Source organism: Bos javanicus, chromosome 18, assembly GCF_032452875.1.
Source record: "Bos javanicus breed banteng chromosome 18, ARS-OSU_banteng_1.0, whole genome shotgun sequence".
Taxonomy (NCBI): Eukaryota; Metazoa; Chordata; class Mammalia; order Artiodactyla; family Bovidae; genus Bos; species Bos javanicus.
Genome location: NC_083885.1, coordinates 2,523,294 through 2,542,508, shown reverse-complemented (window position 1 = coordinate 2,542,508; position 19,215 = coordinate 2,523,294). Strand labels below are relative to the sequence as shown.

General features: G+C 42.7%; 1 protein-coding gene and 1 long non-coding RNA gene across 11 annotated transcripts in view; one reads left to right on the top strand and one right to left on the bottom strand.

The window, feature by feature from the left end:
• WDR59 (WD repeat domain 59) overlaps positions 1-19,215 on the top strand; it is a 106,667-nt gene that overhangs the window by 46,075 nt on the left and 41,377 nt on the right. For 9 of the 10 annotated variants that reach the window (XR_009730677.1, XM_061386733.1, XM_061386727.1 and 6 more), the window contains 6 exons: positions 2,767-2,862; positions 3,018-3,174; positions 3,832-3,901; positions 9,411-9,564; positions 13,613-13,669; positions 18,969-19,102. Coding sequence is in view for 9 of the 10 variants with exons in the window: in XM_061386733.1 (XP_061242717.1) it covers positions 2,767-2,862; positions 3,018-3,174; positions 3,832-3,901; positions 9,411-9,564; positions 13,613-13,669; positions 18,969-19,102 (668 nt within the window). In the remaining variant the exon portion in view is untranslated. The remainder of the gene's footprint in view (positions 1-2,766; positions 2,863-3,017; positions 3,175-3,831; positions 3,902-9,410; positions 9,565-13,612; positions 13,670-18,968; positions 19,103-19,215) is intronic. The other variant, XM_061386728.1, reaches the window with a different exon arrangement.
• LOC133229955 (uncharacterized) lies at positions 500-6,640 on the bottom strand. Its single transcript, XR_009730678.1, has 2 exons — positions 6,513-6,640; positions 500-1,687 (listed from the first exon to the last, which is right to left on the bottom strand). It is a non-coding gene; the product is annotated as an uncharacterized LOC133229955 (long non-coding RNA).

Sequence of the window (19,215 nt, the reverse complement as noted above, 5' to 3'; positions counted from 1 at the left end):
TGTTGTTTCTTAATCTCTTTGGGTCATGGACCTACCTCCCCTTTGAAAGTCTAATGAAAATCATAGACCCTTTTGCAGAAAAACTAGCACAGATGTTGCATGTAACTTTAGAAATAGTGCATGTAAATAATAGGCAGTTTTGTAATTGCATATAATCTGCTCACAGATCTCATTAAAGCTATGAGATCCCAGCTTAATACAATACGACTTTGTTTATTTGGAAACTATAGGCAAAATATATTCTGAAGCTACAAGATAATTTCTAATCAGAAAAAAAGTATTTCAGGTCATTAAAAAAATCTGTTCCATAAGAGGAGATGTCATTTAGAGTGAGGCTGGCTTGCTGGACAAGTTGGGACAAGTTAAGTGGGGTGTATGATATGACTGTGGTGCCTGAATGAAGGGGAATAGCCTTGTTGCAGTAGGGGGACCCCTTCCAGGGCCCGAAACTGGTCTCTTGTCTAACACTTGGAAATGAATTGTCCGAGGAGACACGTGCTGACAAAGCAAAAGATTTTATTGGGAAGGCGCGCCCAGGCAGAGAGCAGAAGGGTAAGGGAACCCAGGAGAACTCCTCTGCCACATGACTTGTAGTCTTGGTTTTATGGTGATGGGATTCGTTTCTGGGTTGTCTTTAGCCAATCATTCTGACTCAGAGTCCTTCCTGGTGGTGCACGCCTTGTTTAGCCAAGATGGATGCAGTGAAAAAAGATTCTGGGAGGTGGTCGGACACGTGGTGTCTCCTTTTGACCTTTCCTGCACTCTTCTGGTTGCCGGTGGCTTATTAGTTCTGTGTTCCTTACCAGGACCTCCTGTCATAAAACAGCTCATGCAGATGGTTACTATGGTGCCTGGCCAGGGTGGACAGTTTCAGTCCATGTGATTCCACTAACAGCCTGGCGTTTCATCTTGACCCGGATAGGTTCGGAAACTTGATTACTTCTGTGTCAGTTCACACACAGCTGATCAGGTGGAATCCTCATAAAAATGCCCCTCAAGCTAGGATGATATACCTTCTTCGATCTGAGCAGCAGCATATGTGAAATCAGTGAAAATGTCCTAATGACACCAGCTTGACCTGATTGCTGTTCCTTTTTTGCCTGGTTTGTATTATACTCACTTGATTGTTCCATCTTCTTGGGGTATGATAGGTAACCAGAAAACTTTTTAAGCTTCGTAAGAGTCTCTGAACAGAGAAGGCAATGGCACCCCACTCCAGTGCTTCTGCCTGGAAAATCCCATGGATGGAGGAGCCTGGTAGGCTGCAGTCCATGGGGTCTCTGAGAGTCGGACACGACTGAGCGACTTCACTTTCACTTTTCACTTCCATGCACTGGAGAAGGAAATGGCAACCCACTCTAGTATTCTTGCCTGGAGACTCCCAGGGACGGGGGAGCCTGGTGGGCTGCCGTCTATGGGGTCGCACAGAGTCGGACATGACTGAAGTGACTTAGCAGCAGCAGCAGCAGCAAGAGTCTCTGAAATGCTAATTAGTCAGGTTTTGTGATATTTGACATCTTGTCCTTGTAATCTGAACAGTTTGTTACTCATTTGAACATATAAAAAAGAGATTTTTCTATTGGTATAAAATGATAGGATAAGGAAGTGTTTTAAAGGTCTAGTCCAGTGGTATCCAATAGAAATGAAATGTAGACTGCATGTAATTTTCAATTTTCTAGTAGCCATCCTAAAAAAAAGTAATAGGTAAATTAATTTCAATAATATTTTTATTTAATCTAGTATATCCAAAGTGTCATCATATCAACATGTAAGCAATATAAGAATTATTGAAATAGCTTTCTTTTTTTTCTTCCTTTCTTATACTAAGTCTGCAACTTTTGGTGTAAGTTTTGTGTTTACGACACATCTTGATCCAGACTGGCCAAGCACACTTCGTGTGCTTAGTAGCCCCATGTGGGTAATGACATCGTGTTAGACAGCCCAGGTCCAGATTTACATGCCTATCTTCAGTATGTGTGTGTCAATTTATACCTATAGCTGCTGCTGCTGCTAAGTCGCTTCAGTCGTGTCCGATTCTGTGCAACCCCATAGACAGCAGCCCACCAGGCTTCCCCATCCCTGGGAGTCTCCAGGCAAGAACACTGGAGTGGGTTGCCATTGTATTCTCCGATACCTATAGCACGTACTTTAAAATGTCAGATTTTATATTTTTAAAGGATCAAAAAAAAGGTACTTTCTAATTTTCACTGAAGTGACATCTGGGAATTCGCTGACAATCGAATGGTTAGGACTCCATGCTATCACTGCCAAGGGCTTGGGTTCAGTCCCTGCTTAGAGAACTAAATCCCACAAGCTGTAAGCGCAGCCAAAATAAAACAAAAAAGATGGAATCTATTCCCTCTGTCATGTATGTATCACTTTGAACCATTTTCAGTTCAGACTGGAGGATGTTACTTCTAAGTGGTACTGAGATTTCTCATGGAGGAGGGTGGGACTGGGGGAGAGCCAAGGAATAGAATTCACTATTAAGGAAGAATGGTCATTCTAATACAAGAAATGTGCCATCTCAAAGCCAGCATGTGTGCGTGCCCTGGCAAAGGAAAGGGCTTCTGGAAGAGCACTCACAAAGGAGTCTTCTCTCTGAGCCTCTTGGACAGGTGGAAAGCAGCGTGTTGTGTTGGCAGCCTCAGACACAGCCACACTCTGGTCACCGAGCATCGTCGCTGCTTCCAGTGCTTCTCACAATAAAAGCAAATCAGGAGGAAGAATGTTGCTCTTCTTGACTGTGTTTTGTTTCTTTTCTAGATCCTGAAAGACACTTCCCTGCAAAAAGTGAAACGCAACCAGAGCTGTTTGGAGCCCTGCCTGCGCCAGCTCGTCTCCTGCCTGGAGTCTTTTGTGGTGGGATCCTTGTTACCTACCTCTGCCTGGGGCTTTTGTTTCCTTTCTCCTTCCTAAAGTCCTGGGCTCCCTGATCTTGTAATAATGCATCCTATTTTGTAATTCATCTTGAAGACCGATTATGGGTTTTAGTCTCTTTGACTTTAAAATTTCAGAACCAAGAAGACAGTGCTTCCAGCAACCCCTTCGCGCTCCCGAACTCCGTTACGCCGCCCCTACCAACGTTCGCCCGGGTGACCACCGCCTATGGGTCCTACCAGGATGCCAATATTCCCTTTCCCAGGACGTCAGGGGCCAGGTTCTGTGGGGCAGGTAGGTCTGTTTTGTTTCTCTGATTCTAGATTTTGAGAGAAAGAATGTCTATATAAGAATTTCCATCAGAAAATTTTTCTTAATTTCCTGAGAACTCAAAAGATTTCCGTCATAGTGTTATCTGAGCTGGATTGGCATTTGCAGACATGTTCTAAGAATGTTTAGCAGAATTATGCTCTTAACTTTTTTCACTCTGATGAGTGTGAATTTGAGTCTTGTCTCAGAATACTGAGAATGTATGTAGGAAATATAAAGCACCTGTGAAGACTTTTCCAAACCACATACATCCTTGTCTCTCCTGGATCCTAGAGATTCTTTTGGGGTGGGGGGCACTGCACTGGGTTTTCATTGCAGCACACTGGTGCTCTGGTTGTGGTGCCTGGGCTTAGTTGCCCCAAGGCATGTGGGATCTTAGTTCCCCAGCCACCCACATCCCCTGCATTGGAAGGCAGATTCTAACTACTGGACCACTAGGAAACTCCCGATCCTGGAGTTCCTGATCTTTGTCTTAAGTACGGCTGCAGTCATGAGCCCGTGCAACTTAAAATACTATGTCGTATCCTTCAAGTATGTTGAAGTAGAAAAAAGATTAACCAGTACTGTCTTAGGATTTCCCATGAGCAGCTCAGTGACCATCTGTGATGTCTCCTTTGACAGGGTATCTGGTGTATTTCACAAGGCCCATGACGATGCACCGAGCAGTCTCTCCTACCGAGCCTACTCCGAGGTGAGTGGGAGATGCAGGCATAAGCTACATTCATGGGCCAGAAGTGAGCAGACATGTGGGAATTTGCTTTTGGACAGTTTGTGTTAGTTATAAGCAAGTGCTCATTATAAAATTTATTCCCAAAAGATTAAGGTTCATTAAAATGCACCTAAGCTGAGATTTCTACTATTAAGTTACTACTGGGAGGAATTGGTTGATAAAAGCTGATAAAAGTGTGTTTGTCAAAACAAGGCAAATGTTGTTTTAATGTGCTGTCCCCGTATTATCAGATAAAGTATTATCTGAACGTTAAATAAAACTACAAAAATAGCAAAAGAGATTATTTATAGTCCCATAACACTAATAGGGTAAAGTGTACCGTCTGGTGGCTCAGATGGTAAAGAATCTGCCTGCAATGCAGGAGACCCGGGTCAATCCCTGGGTTGGGAAGATCCCCTGAAGAAGGGAATGAATGGTTACTCACTCCAGTATTCTTGCTTGGAGAATTCTGTGGACAGAGGAGCCTGGTGGATATAGTCCATTGGGTCACAAAGAATTGTACATGACTGAGCAACTAACACTTTCACATTTTTCTTTCAAAACTAATTGATCATTCCTAACATTACCACACATGTGTAGTGGATGTGCAGCCAGCCATCCCTAAAATCAGTCTATAACCTTGTCATTATACCAGAAAGAAACTTTGAATTCCTTAGGGGGTCACCCTAGTTCCCAAGTCCCCCATTCCTCTAGCCCTGGGCAAACACTTATCTACTTTCTCTCTATGCTGCTGCTAATTCGCGTCAGTCGTGTCCGACTCTGTGCGACCCCATAGACGGCAGCCCACCAGGCCCCGCCGTCCCTGGGATTCTCCAGGCAAGAACACTGGAGTGGGTTGCCATTTCCTTCTCCAATGCATGAAAGTGAAAAGTCAAAGTGAAGTTGCTCAGTCGTGTCCGACTCTTAGCGACCTCATGGACTGCAGCCCACCAGGCTCCTCTATCCATGGGATTTTCCAGGCAAGAGTACTGGAGTGGGGTGCCATTGCCTTCTCCTTTTCTCTCTATAAATTTGCCTAATTCTGGACGGCTCATATATATGGCATTATATATGTGTTCCTTTGTTACTGACTCTTTTCACTTAGTGTATTTTTAAGGATCATACATGTTGTAGCCTGTATCAGTTATTTCTTTTTATTGCCAAATAATATTCCATCACATGTGTATATACCATATTTTATTTATTCACTCAGCCCAGTCAGCAGACATTGGCATTATTTCCACTGTTTGACCATTACAGATAATGCTACTATGAACATTCTGTAGAGATTTTTGTGTGGATATGTATTTTTTCATTTTTCTTAGATATATACTTCAGAGTTGAATGACTGTATCATATTTAAATTTTTTTCTTAATTAATACACTTTATCTTTTAGAGCAGTTTTAGGTTCATAGCAAAGTTGAATGTAGAGAACACATACCCCTGACCCCATGCATTTACAACCACCCCCATACTAGTGGTTTTTTAACTTAAATATTATGCCTAAGTCTTTTGATTCTGCAGTCTGATGGCCAGAATAATTTGGAAACACTCTTGCTACAAACACCTGGTTATATTGTATATGATATAATTAGCAAACTTAATAATTAATAGCTAAGCTAACAAGAAAGTTCATGAGCAGATGCTACTGCTATCCTGGGAATTTGCCTGTCTCTGCAGTAACTCAGGCAGATGAGAAATTGGCCCCACAAGAACTGAGAGTTAAATGCCAGAGAAGCCCCTTCATGACACCAGGTTCGTTATTCCAAAGGTTGGACTAGAAAACAATCACCTGCCCTTAAAGGGAAACTACAAATATCTGTATCTGAACTTTGGGTCAGCAGGAAAATGTTCCAGTTAGAACGTTTTTTCCTAACAGTTTTTTGCTGAGGTGTAATTTAGGGTACACAAATGTGAAGTCTGTGCCTTAATGACCAGCAGTCAGATCAATATATAGCATTGCCCTCACCTCTCCCCAAAAGTTCCCTAGTCCCTTTACCTAGAGGAAACGACTCTTCTGCTTCCATCACTGAAGTTTAGTTTTGCCTGTGCTTGACCTTCATCTATATGGAATCATGCAGCATGTAATATTTTATGTCTGGCTTCTTTTGCTCAACTTAATGTTTTTAAAATTGATTTCTACATTATTGTGTGTATCAGTAGTTCCATTGTATGACAGTAATATAATTTGTTTATTCATACTCCTGTTGATGGACATTTGGATTATTTCCAGTTTTTATTTTTATTGTATGTAGACCTACACATACAAGTCTTTTAATGTACATGTGTAATAATTTCTCTATCCAAGAGATCTCTAGGTCATAGGATACGTGCCTGTTTAATTGCCAAAAAGTCTGTTCCTAGTGGTTGTGCCATTTTATACTCTTCAAGCAGTGTTTCAGAATTCTGGCTATTCATATCTTCTTGAAAACTTGGTGTTTTTAGCCTTTTCAACTTTAGCCATTGTGGTGGTGTGTAGTAGTATTTCATTGTACCTTTAACTTGTGCTTCCATGATAATGACTAATTGTAATAGAGTGGCAGCTCTTAATATGCTGCCTTGGTGCAAGCTGTAACCCCTCTCCTTGGTTACCTTGTGAAGGTTCCTGTGGGCCCTTTAGTGGTCCTGCTCAGTCGTTGGTTGGTGCCATATTGGGCCGCTCCCCCAAGTGACCAAGTGTCAGTGGGTGACCGTTGGTGGTCCTGCTCAGCCATTGGTTGGTGCGCAGTGGGCCCCTCCCCCAAGCGACCAACTGTCAGTGAGTGACCGTTGGTGGTCCTGCTCAGCCATTGGTTGGTGCGCAGTGGGCCCCTCCCCCAAGCGACCAACTGTCAGTGAGTGACCGTTGGTGGTCCTGCTCAGCCATTGGTTGGGGTTGCAGTGGGCCCCTCCCCCAAGCGACCAACTGTCAATGAGTGACTGTTGGTGGTCCTGCTCAGCCATTGGTTGGTGCGCAATGGGCCCCTCCCCCAAGCGACCAACTGTCAGTGAGGGAGTGTCAGTTGGTTCATTCAGCCAACAGTCAGCGGAGTGGTGGTCGTCAGGCTGAGTGACGTAAGAGGCAGATCCCAGTCTTCTCCCTGGAGCCCTTCAGCTCACCCACTGGCCTCCGGCCCAGGCCTTGAGGTGGCAGTGAACCTCTCCGCCATTCCTGCCTCTGGGACCTAATGTCAGCCACAGTCCGTGTAACCTGGCCCCGACCATTTGGGCGGCCTGAGGAGCCTGAGGGCCCGTTGGGTCCTGGGCATCTGACTCCCTCAGCAGTGACAGCTGGGGACCTGGCCCTGAGGGAGCCACCAACTGAATATACCTCCTCTTAGGCAGGACCTGGGCCTCAGAGAGTAAAAGTTTTGCTGAGAGACTGTGATCTTTCTTGTCAGAACAGAGCAATGGCACCCGACTCCAGAACTCTTGCCTGGAAAATCCCATGGACGGAAGAGCGTGGTAGGCTGCAGGCAATGGGGTCGCTAAGAGTTGGACACGACTGAGCGACTTCACTTTGACTTTTCACTTTCATGCATTGGAGAAGGAAATGGCAACCCACTCCAGTGTTCTTGCCTGGAGAATCCCAGGGACGGGGGAGCCTGGTGGGCTGCCGTCTATGGGGTCTCACAGAGTTGGACACGACTGAAGCGACTTAGCAGCAGCAGCAGCAGCAGCAGCAGTAGAGATTTACAGGAATGTCGTTACCTGACCTCAAGAACACAGGATCTAACACCAAGAAGTTTGCAGCAACTGACCCCTCCTCTCCCTCACTTTTCCTGTAAAAGGGTTTTACTAAGAATTCTCGGGGAATTTGGGGCTTTTAAGGGATGAGCCATCCATCTCCTTGCGGGACCCTCAGCAAATCTTTCTCTGTTTCAAACTCTGACATTTTGATATTGCTTGATCTTGCTGTGCACCGGGCACGTGGACTTGCATTTCAATAACATAATGGTTCATTGTTGATGTTTGTTGATGTTTAGTTGCCAAGTTGTGTCTGATGCTTTACGACCCCATGGACTGTAGCCCACCCGGCTCCTCTGTCCATGGATTTTCTAGGCAAGAATTCTAGAGTTGGTTGCCATATCCTTCTCCAGGGGATCTTCCCAACCCAGGAATCAAACCCATACCTCCTGCATTGGCGGGTGGATTCTTTACCGCCGAACCACCCGGGAAGCCAACATAATGATGGTGAACAACTTTCGTGTGCTAATTGACCACTTGGTTATCTTCTTTTGTGATGTGCCTGTTCTAGTATTTTGTCTAGTTTTTTTAGATTATGTTTCTTATTATCTGTTTGTGGTAGTTCTTTATCCATTCTGATTGCATATCCTTTGCTGGGTGTATATATTGATTTTCTCCTAGTCTGTGACTTGTCTTTCTCCCTCTTTAATGATTTTCATTTATTAGCAGCGTTTAATTTTACTGCAATTGTTTATCACTTTTTAAGTGTTAGGGTTGGTGCTTCTGTGTCTTGTCTAAAAAAAAATGTCTGCCTACCCCAAGGTCATAGAAATATTGTGTATTCCCTCTTAAAAATTTATAGATTTAAATTCCTTATATAAGGTCTGTAACTAATCTCGAATTAATTTTTGTGTATGATGTGAGGTTGAGGGGGAGTCACAGGTTTTGTTTGTTTTTTGCCTTCAGTAGAGATAGATAGTTGTTTTACACATACATGTAGCACCATTTATGGAAGACATTTTGCTCTTGTCAAATCTGCATTGATACCTTTGTTGAAAATCAATTGACCATATGTTTTGAATCTATTTCTGGACTGTATTTTCTCTTTGATTTGTTGTTTTCTCCTTTTATGCCAACACTACAGTGTCAATGTAGGTTTGTATAGTAAGTCTTCAAATCTGGTAGTTAAGTCCCCTAACTTTATTATTCTTGTATAGGATTGTATAATTTCTATAAAAATAGGAATCAGCTTACTGGTTTCTACAAAAAAAGTCTGCTCATGTTTTGCTTGAAATTGCATTAATTCTGTAGATTAATGTGGAGAAAATCAACACTTTAACAACATGAAATCTTGTGGTCTGTTAACACAATGTATTTCTCTATTGTTTTCAATCTTCTTTAATTTCTCTCAGCAATATTTGTATTTTCAATGTACATCTTTAAGTGTGTCCCTAGGCATTTAATGTATTTTGATGCTATTGTAAATGCAGTTTTAAAAATGTTTATTTTCCAAATGTGATATAAAGAAATACTATAGATTATTGTAGATTGACCTTGTATTTAAATACACTTACTAGTTTAAGTAGTTTACTCATTTCTTTGACTTTTCTGTGTATATAGTCATAGAAACATTCTCTGCTTCTGCAGATAAAGCAGTTTTCAGTTCTAAAATTGCTATTTGGCTCCTTTTTGGAGTTTTCATCATCCCCACCCTGTTATATCCGTCTTTTCCTCCTGATTTCATCAAGTGCTAAGAATGGCATCACTTAGAACCATGAAAAGATTGAAGAAGCCAGTATGGATAACCTTGCCTTTTAACCACAGATCTCTCTCGGCCTTGTCTGCCTATCACACTGGCTTGATTGCACCCATGAAGATCCGCACAGAGGCCCCTGGGAACCTCCGTTTGTACAGTGGGAGCCCCACGCGCAGTGAGAAGGAGCAGGTCTCCATCAGCTCCTTCTACTACAAGGAGCGGGTAAGTGGCTGAGCCATGGCCTTTGATACTTATTCCTTCCTAGACTCTTGTTCTTGGCCTCCCTACCTACCACACACAGCACCTATTAATAAATTAGTGATCCCGCTGTGGTCTTTCCCTTTCATACTTGGTGTGGTAGAGAAAGCCCATTGCTTTCTTCCTTTGAGTTGGTTTTAGCTACTGTAAATTGTGTGGGTGTGGGAGAGTGGGTGACTGGTTGTATAATCCACACTCTTCCCTCCCTTTAACCTTGTCTTTGTGATGCCCGTTCATGAAGTTGATTCCCATCCTTTCAGAATCTCGCAGCTTCAGGTCTTTCTGGGTATTCTGATGTTTGTTAGCAAATTTCAGGATGCTTCAGTAGGCTTGGTATCCTAATATATTTGTAACTTCATAGTTGTGGGAAGTTTTAAAGTTGACCTCCAAGAGATTTTATACTTTTAGTAAGTCTGCACTGAAGTACCCATTTGAATGGACCACTTTATACAAAAATCACCTGAAACTGTCTCTTTCTGTTCCTGACTTCTTAAGGAACTCATTGTCCCTAAAGTAGCTATTAAGCTGTCAGAAACCTTTGGTGACGAGAGTGTAGAGAATGTCAGCAGAGCGTGGGAATGATTCTGAGGACTTTTTGTGTTGTCAGGTTGAGTCTGGCTTAAACCGGCTTTTAGCTGACATGATGTATTAATTGGTTACCACTGAATTACTCACAAACTCAGTCCTTAGTAATACTTTGTTGTTCTCTCCTGCTAATTGAGAAATGATAGATTGACTATAATTAAAATTTTGTTTTTTGAATTATTTAAAATAAAACCCCAATTTCCAGCAAGTGTTAGAGGTGTCTTCACTTCAATTGCAGTGTAGTGTCTCACCTTCTTGGTTTGCAAGATAGTTGGCTGTCTCTGATTTGGTCAGGTCTTAGGGTTGTATGTAACAAATGAGTGGCAGGAACTGATGCCTTGAGACATTACTAGAATTGGGCAAAACCTTCAGTCCAATAGGGAAAATGATTTTTTGTTGCCTTTCTGGCCAACTCCATAGTCCCCTTCTTTGCATCACTGATGGAGTTCTCCACTCTCCCCCCACAACCCAACCCCCACAACTGTTCACGGACCTTCTTAGAACACTTTTATCTTCCCGGGTGCTTTACGTTCAAAGAAATCTTTTTTCTTTTTCTGCAAGCTAGCAGGTAACTGGTGAGATGCTTTAATAAATGGATTGGAACTAAGGCATTTTATCATTGATGTAATAGCCAAACAAACTCACGATTGGATAAGTTTGGGGATTTTCTTTAGCGTCAGAGCCAGGCTGAGGAGATCTTTTAGTCAAAAAGGCAGTTCTGAATTCCCTTTCAGATCACAGCGCGCACCACTGATGCTTGGGTTCAAAGGGGGCAGCACAGGTGGACCAGCACTTTTGACCTGAGATAGTGTGTAAGGTTGTGTTTCATCAAGGTAGCTCCAGTTCCAAGAAGGGGCCTCTCCTAATGCAGAAGCATTTGTAAAGCCTACTATATGTTTTTGATGGTCTGGCCTCTTTTACGACAAAAGCCGTAATTATGAAGAGGGAATAAAGGCCTGTAGATAACTAATTACCTCTTATCAGACAGGATCTGGATTGTGACATTTCAGATTGGGTTGATTCCCAGTGTGTTACTTCTCCCCAGAAAATGGGCCACTGTAGTCCTCTAGGATGACTGCCTGGAAAATCCCATGGGCAGAGGAGCCTGGTGGGCTGCAGTCTATGGGGTCGCTAAGAGTCGGACACGACTAAGCGACTTCACTTTCACTTTGCTGCATTGGAGAAGGAAATGGCAACCCACTCCAGTGTTCTTGCCTGGAGAATCCCAGGGACGGCTGCCATCTATGGGGTTGCACAGAGTCGGACATGACTGAAGCGACTTAGCAGCAGCAGGATGACATAGTGGAGAAGGCAATGGCACCCCATTCCAGTATTCTTACCTGGAAAATCCCATGGAAGGAGGAGCCTGATGGGCTGCAGTCCATGGGGTCGCTGGGAGTCGGACACGACTGAGTGACTTCACTTTGACTTTTCACTTTCATGCATTGGCGAAGCAAATGGCAACCCACTCCAGTGTTCTTGCCTGGAGAATCCCAGGGACGGGGGAGCCTGGTGGCTGCTGTCTATGGGGTCGCTCACAACTGAAGCGACTTAGCAGCAGCAGCAGCAGCAGCAGCAGCAGGATGACATAGTAAATGGTCTCTGAATTATACTTCAGACAGTGGCCAAATAAAATAGGGAGAAATCATTTTATTATAATTTCATATGAAACCTTTGTATCGATGTATAACATGTACAGAAAAGTTTGCAAATCATTGGTATATATTTCAGTGAATTAACAATCATACAGGCCAAGAAATAGACTATTCTAGGAACTCTAGAAGCCCTGGGGGAGGAAGGCACATTTTAGTGGATGACGTATAGTAATTATTAGGAAACTGCTGCTATTTAAGCTTTTTTGACCTTAAGAAAAGGTTTCATGTGGTTCCAGTTAGTAAGTTAAAATCAGTTAGTAATAACTGGTCAGGCAGTTATTTTGTGATGAATCTGAAATAAATTCATAAATTCTCCTTTGAAGCTTGTTCACATCCATCCCATTCACATGGGGCATAGGGGAGGAATTAAAGGTATGAAATATGCCGCAGTGTCATGCACAGACCATCTTATTGTCCTCACAGAGAATGATAATGGTTGTATCCCTCAAGGAGTGTTTTCTGATTCTCGGTGTCTAGTTTCAAATGTCAAATCATATCACTTTTATTACTTTAGTCCTGGAAATGATCCCAGTTTACTAAATGTTTCTGTGCTTGTCTTCATTTTTAGCCCAAATTTTATCTCATACATACTTTTATTCTTATTTACATCTCTATACCTGAGAGCTTTAAATGAATAAGAATAAAGGAAAGGAATATAACTCTATTAAAGTATAGCATTGAAGGAATTATAGAGTATTTTGGAGATTGAAGAAAAAAAAAATCTCTTCAAGCTGTTGGGGACTGGTATTCGTTTCACTTGTTTTTGTGTGTTTTTAACCTTCCCTACTTAGGTCATCTTGTTTTATCACCCAAAGGTTCTCCAGATGGAATTCCAATGTTCACTCTTACAATTTTTTTAAATGTAAGAGAAGTTTAAAAAAAAGGACACATTAAATTTCATAAGAAGTTAGAAAGCACAGAGAGATACTAACTTTCATTTGATAACTGGACCATCTATTAATGGCTGATGAATTACTGTTTATTCTTAGAGTAAATCAGAAGGCCCAGAACCTAAGATAAACATTAGGCATGGCCCTGTAAACATTAAAAAAAATTTGCAGCCTCCTACATTTGCTTCAGTTGATGTCACTAAAATAGCTTTAATGTAAACAACTGAGGAGGTCCTGGTTAATAGAACAGTTTCTGATTTCCTGAAACAGTGTTGTGTGCTCCCAGTTTCACACTGATGCTTGAGTTGTTAGCAAGAGCCTTCCTTTCCCACAGGCTCTTGCTTCCTCGTGGCACCCCTCTGAGGATGGTCCTGGAGTCCCAAGATTGAAACTCCAGTCTCCCCAGCGGACCCCAGCCACACCAAAAACAGTTCAGTGTTGAGTCTGTTGAGGAACTTCTTCCTGTTTAGGAATGAGAATCTTCTCGCACATACATGTGCTCTTGAAGGGGAAGCAGAGCTCTCTGCCTGTTTCTTACGATCTTAATTCTTATAGGAGAACCACAGGTCTCCATTGTAGTTCCTCTGTCAGAGTTGTATGGACATCAGCCTCCTAATATCTTGAAACATGTTTCGGACTAAAGGACAATGATGTTGAAGCTGTGTGTGGAGTGTGATGGGTTGGGGGGTGGTTGAGGGCTTCAAGTACTGCTGTGCTGAGGTTCAGGTTTTTCAGTTGTTCCCAGCCAGAGTTTGCAGTATATTATGGTAGTTTGAATCCATCAGATGTGTGGGAAGCTTTCATTTTATTCTATATTTTTTCCCTTTTAATTTTCTCGGTGTTTTTCTTCCCTCCTCCTGGGTGTAACGTTTTCACGCACAGATGTCTCCTCGCTCTGCCCGGCGACGTTGGTCCATACAAGCAATTAACGACTTCCCGGTACTGTGCGCTGTCAAATGCTCTTCTTAACTAATCTTGTCTCTGCCCAAAGGCCCAAGAATAAAATGCCACCTGCCTGGCTTTGAGGAACCTGAAATGACAGGCTGGCTGGTCTTTAGGACCAGCATAATCAATTTCTCACTCTTAGGAGTCAGGCCCCAGGGACTGCTCCTGGTTCTATCAGTTTCAAATAGTTGAATACTGATATCACTAAGGATTGTGAATAGACTTCTTTGAAAATGAAGCTAAATGCTAGATTTCTTGGGAAGAACCCTGATGATAAGCCTTTAGTTCACCTGATTTCACTTGGAGTATTTGTATAATTTCATAGAGCTTGCAAAAGCCCACGTTTGGCATGGCGGGGCAGCAGAGGAAGATGTAAGAGGCTTCTGCCATTCTGTCTCTGTTTTTATCGTCTTGCTTATCGAGTTCAAAGAGGGAAGTGCCCACCTGCTTCCTTGGCGTGACACTGAAGTGAGATTTTAATCCTTCGGGAATTTCCTGGAACAAATTTTTTCCCTTGCCATCAATATTTTGCATTGCCAGTAGAACTTCTGCAATGGACATCTTCTTTTCCTTTTCTCTTGCTGACTCTCTCCTCTTCTGTCTTCCTCTCCCACCCGCTTCGTGTTTCAGTCCTGCCATAGTGACCTCAGGCTGTGCAAGGCAGCAGTCTTGAGGCTTTTGTGTAAATTTCCTTACAGGGGGATCATCCCGTAGCCTTTTCATTTAAAAGCCAGTTGAAATCAGGAACCCTGATTAGCAAGTGCCGCTGCTGCCCAATACCTTGGAGGTGGAGCTGCCTCTCTGGCCACCTTTCCTCAGAGAGCCTGTCCTACCAACCCAACTGCTGTGTTTCCACTGATTTTCCAGGAGTCCCTGCTCCCGCTGCTATTTAAATAGGAACTCATTTTGACTCACTTCCCACTCTGCTGATTATTATGCATTGTTGATGGGGTTGCTGCGAAGCAGTTGGTGGCTTATTCTTGGGCTGTTTTACATTTAACCCATTTATTGGCATCAATGTTGCCTCCGATTGTAGCAGTAACACTGGTGGTTCAGTCGCAAGCTGGCTATTGGTTGTCATTCAGTGCTCTCTGCACCAGTGCCTCCCTCCTCGCCCCTCTCTTCCCCACCCCAGTCCTCGCTGTCCTCTTTCCTCTAATTCCATGAACACCTTCTTGGTCTGTTCAGAGGAGCATCCCGGTCTCATTGTGTGATAACTTGTCTGTCTTGCTTTGTCTCTCCTCCCTTGATCCCTGCTCATGAAATCTGTGGGGAAGGGGTGTTTTCTATTGATGGGGCATTGAGATGACCTAAGAGAAGTGCAGAGTCCTTTGCCTCCCAGAGGTACTGATTTTACTGCACAGAAAAGTATCCACATTTAAGCCCATCAGAGTGGGACTGGAGCAATGCAGGAGGTTTAGGGGGCTTTGGGGCCCAGTACCCTTATCTCACCTGGAAAGGTCAGCCACACCTCATCCCAGTGTATCATGGTTGTCATCACCGGATAGTGACTCAGACCAGATAGATTATCCTAAAATCACCAGCAAGATACTAGGGCAAATAAGTCATGGGGAGGTGTGGATAAGATATGAACCATTTTTCTTGCCAAAGCACTGGAGGGAACACCCTGAAACACTGTCTGTGCTTGTTAGGGAGCAACAGGGACCTAGGCCCTGACACCTGATTTGAGATCTACTGCATCTTCCTTTAGGCAGCCTTGTTGGATTTGAATCCCTAGAATAACTGGCCCAAGACAGGATTACTGAGTGGCCTCGTAGCCTTAATGGGAGATAGCTCATATTTTAAAACCATCAACCCCACCTAAAATTAAAACAAAAAAAATTTGTGACACCTCCCCTTTAAAGATTTTTCAATAATGTTTTCTGGTTATTCTTGCTGGATTAAATGAACAAAAAGAGCTGTCCCTTTACTGTCTCTGCAGTTTGATTCTTGGTGGCGACTGTCATTAGGATGATCCTGTGTTAGGGACTCTCCTTCTATTATAGGCTCAAAGGCATCTTATGTAAAGCATTCCCTGTACATTAGTATAGATCAAACAGAGAAGCACCTGGAAACCTCTCAAGAAATTGATAAGAAAGCCCCAGGAAATACAGACTGTGATTTCTGTAATTCAGTTATGGGTAGTTGCAGAAAGTTGCCCAGACCACTGTCTTTGCATTTTCATCAAGGACTAATTGATGACTCACATGGACCTGTTTCTACCTATTTTATCCAAGACTGCAAATGGGAGAAGAGCCCTGAAGCATCTCTTTGGACCCTGAGTTTTCTTCTCTCTGAATGTGTCCAATCCTAACAAATCCCAAAAGGAAATTAAACAGTTTGAGGTACAGGCTTGTGAGCCCAGCCTGGAACACAGCAACTTTGTCTGAGTCCGATAAGTGAAGCCTGATAGCCTCAGGAGCAGTTTGCCTCTGACCGTCTCCAGCACACTGCTCTGACTCCGCAGAGCTCAATCCAGTGCTTGACAGAGAAGTGTCTTTACACGTGCATAATTAGAAGACGGTGTGTTGAACAGGCCTCACTAGAATCAGTTATTGATCTCCTTATATACAGAAATAGATCTATTTTTATATGGACCAGAACTGCTTATGTATTAACAGGTAGCTTAGGACTTAATTCCCCCACCTTTTAAAATCATACTTTTAAAAATGGTTAACAAGTATGGGCTTAGCAGCCTGACACCTGTGGTCAAATCTCAGCTCTAGGAGTGTACAGTCTTGAGTAAGCTCATGTCCTCATTGGTTAAGTCTGGGACTCTCTTATTTCCCAGGTACCGGGTCCCGTGTGTCCGTTTTAGGGAAGCCTCTGGGAAACAGGACAGTTGCTTGTGGTCTTCTTCCACATCCATCACTCAGGTCCCTCTGCTCAAATATTTTTGACATTCTGAAATTAATTCTTTGCTAAGAAAACATTCTTATATGAACTAGTCTATTTGTAAATGAATCACTCTGGGCACATGGACCTTAATTATTATTATGCTTTCATTAGGTTTGCTTAAAAAGTCAAGAAATTGTGGATGTTTCAGTGTGGTCTGAACGCTGCAGACCCCATCCCTCATGAATCCTCCATTGACTTCCACTGTTCAGTTAAACGGAGCTGGCATGAAATTCTCAGTTGTTGACGGGCTTCTTCTTTGCTCTTTGTAATAAGGAGCTAGAGTCAGTGCCTGGAAAGCAGTGTTAGAAGCCTTTTGACCAACCCAGAAGACTCAATTAGATGGATCCTAGTTGGCTCCAGACGGAAACTGTTGAGTGTAAATGTTTTTGGTTGTTTTTTCTGCCTTAAAAAAAAAAAAAAAAATCCAGTACCCTAAATCTCACTGGAGATGACTGATTATGTGGGATCTTGCAGGTGTGTCATTTCTTGGGATTTTTAAACTCCCAGAAACCTGGATAAAAGTCACAGTGAAGTGAGTTTGTGGCCTTAGGCCCTGCCCGTTCTAGTTAACCGTGTTGTTCTGTCCTGTCACTGCTGGGTTGGACATCGAGTATCCCTCCCTAAAACCAATCCTAGTGCTCAGGGCACTCGTGACTGCATGGGCTTATGTCAGTGAATGCTCCCTGGCTCCAGCCCATCCTGACAAGCTCTTTGGTCATTAGCACAATTACCCCTTATTTGCACCCACATCAGGATTCTTTAGAAAATAAGCTGGGCCAACAAAGAATTGAAGGGCTCCCTGCTAATAATAGTTGTAGCTTCTTGTATTGCAGAATAGTGACTTGTGTATGGATACATAGTATTAATAACTGAACTGCTTCTAAAACCAAATGGGTTGAGGTTGATAGCATATATGTTTATAGATGTGTATCCAAACTGATAGCATATATGTTTACAAAGTACTATGAAGAATTCAGATACTTCAGCTAAAGGTCTGCTTTTACCTGTCATGCACTGACTCTAGGTTTCCTAGATTTAGTAGGTTCCATGCCACTTACTGATCCTATAGAAAATTACATGCATTGGACAACTTTAGGGGTTAGATGGGACATCAGTGGTTAGAAATGCCTGAATATAGACCATGACTGATTTATGGGAGAGTGGTTGTATCGAAATCACTGGTAGAAAAGGAATTTATCTGTGAGTCATCTAAGTAATTATCTAACCTACATGCCCGAGAGTTTATGGACATTTAGAAAAATTAGAGATTTTTAAATTGCACCTTTCCAGGTGACACTTTGCACTCTCACCTTTTCATTGTCTGTTGATTAACCTTGTGAGATTGGAACACAGAGCTTGTCCTGAGGTCAAAGTTACCAAGTGAGCAAAGAGAGAGTGACCAGAGCCTGCATTTACCGCAAAAAAGAAACATGCTAGGGGTCACCCTGAGCCAGGGCATTGGCAATAAGACCAGTAAACCTTGCCCTGGTAATACAACCAGGCCCTTTCCTGAGCTCCTTTTGCCTCCTTCGTTAATAAATATGTCACTTCCCTCCTGAGTTGGATCACTTAGTTGACCTCCTTTCTAACTTCTGGAAATAAAATAGAATATTGCTCCCTTGGCTGGTCGTCATTTTGAAGATACCAGATGGGGCTACACTCTCATAATTCTCATTCTCTAAGACATCTCTCATTTCCCACATACAGACTTCTCTGCAGGCCTTTGGAGGGAAGGCTCTGGGGAAATAGGATAATTGCTCCTGATCTTCCATGTTCATTACCCAGGTCCCTCTGCTCAGGTATTTTTGACATTCTAAATGATCGCTTTTAGAAATAACTCAGATCTGCTAGGAAAAACAGGGCAATTCTCCTTGAAACACTAAGTTTCTGTGTCTACCTCCCATAGACGAAGGTTTGCAGATCCTACACTACTGTGTCTGAATTAAATTTCAACAAGCTTGATTAAAGCTATCTGAAAAGGAAAAAAAAAACAAAAAAACTTTGATTAATTTAAAGCAAGAATTTTGAACCTAGGACTGAACCCAACCTTAAAAGTTGCTCTTCTCCCACATTTTTGTGGTCTTATACTAACGTATTTACCTGCTGTTCTTTCTTTCTTTTTTAAATTTTGGCTTCAAGGTATTTATTTTTGAGCACCTGCAGAATGTATATAGCAATGCAGTAGGTGCTTATTTTACTGTTAGGGTTTTGGACCATGAGCTCAATGCCCTTTGTCATCCTTTTTATTTCCTACAGATGCTGATTCATTTAATTGTGGGCATGATGTAATGCAAAGTCTCTGCAGATTACCAATGACCCAACAATGATGTGCTCTGCAAGTGTAGGTTTCCATTCATTAAAGTCCCCATTAGTTATATCTTGTCATCTCCCCCAGAAATCAAGGAGATGGAAAAGTAAGCGTGAAGGATCGGACTCTGGCAATCGACCAATCAAGGCTGCTGGGAAAGTGATCATTCAGGATATAGCTTGCCTTCTTCCAGTTCACAAGTCATTGGGAGAACTATACATGTAAGTTCAGAATTTCAACTATGCAGTGCTTCTCACTTAGACATGAGTATCAGAGTTGTTCATTTTATTTTTTGGCTGCTCTGTGGCTTGTGGGATCTCGGTTCTCTGACCGG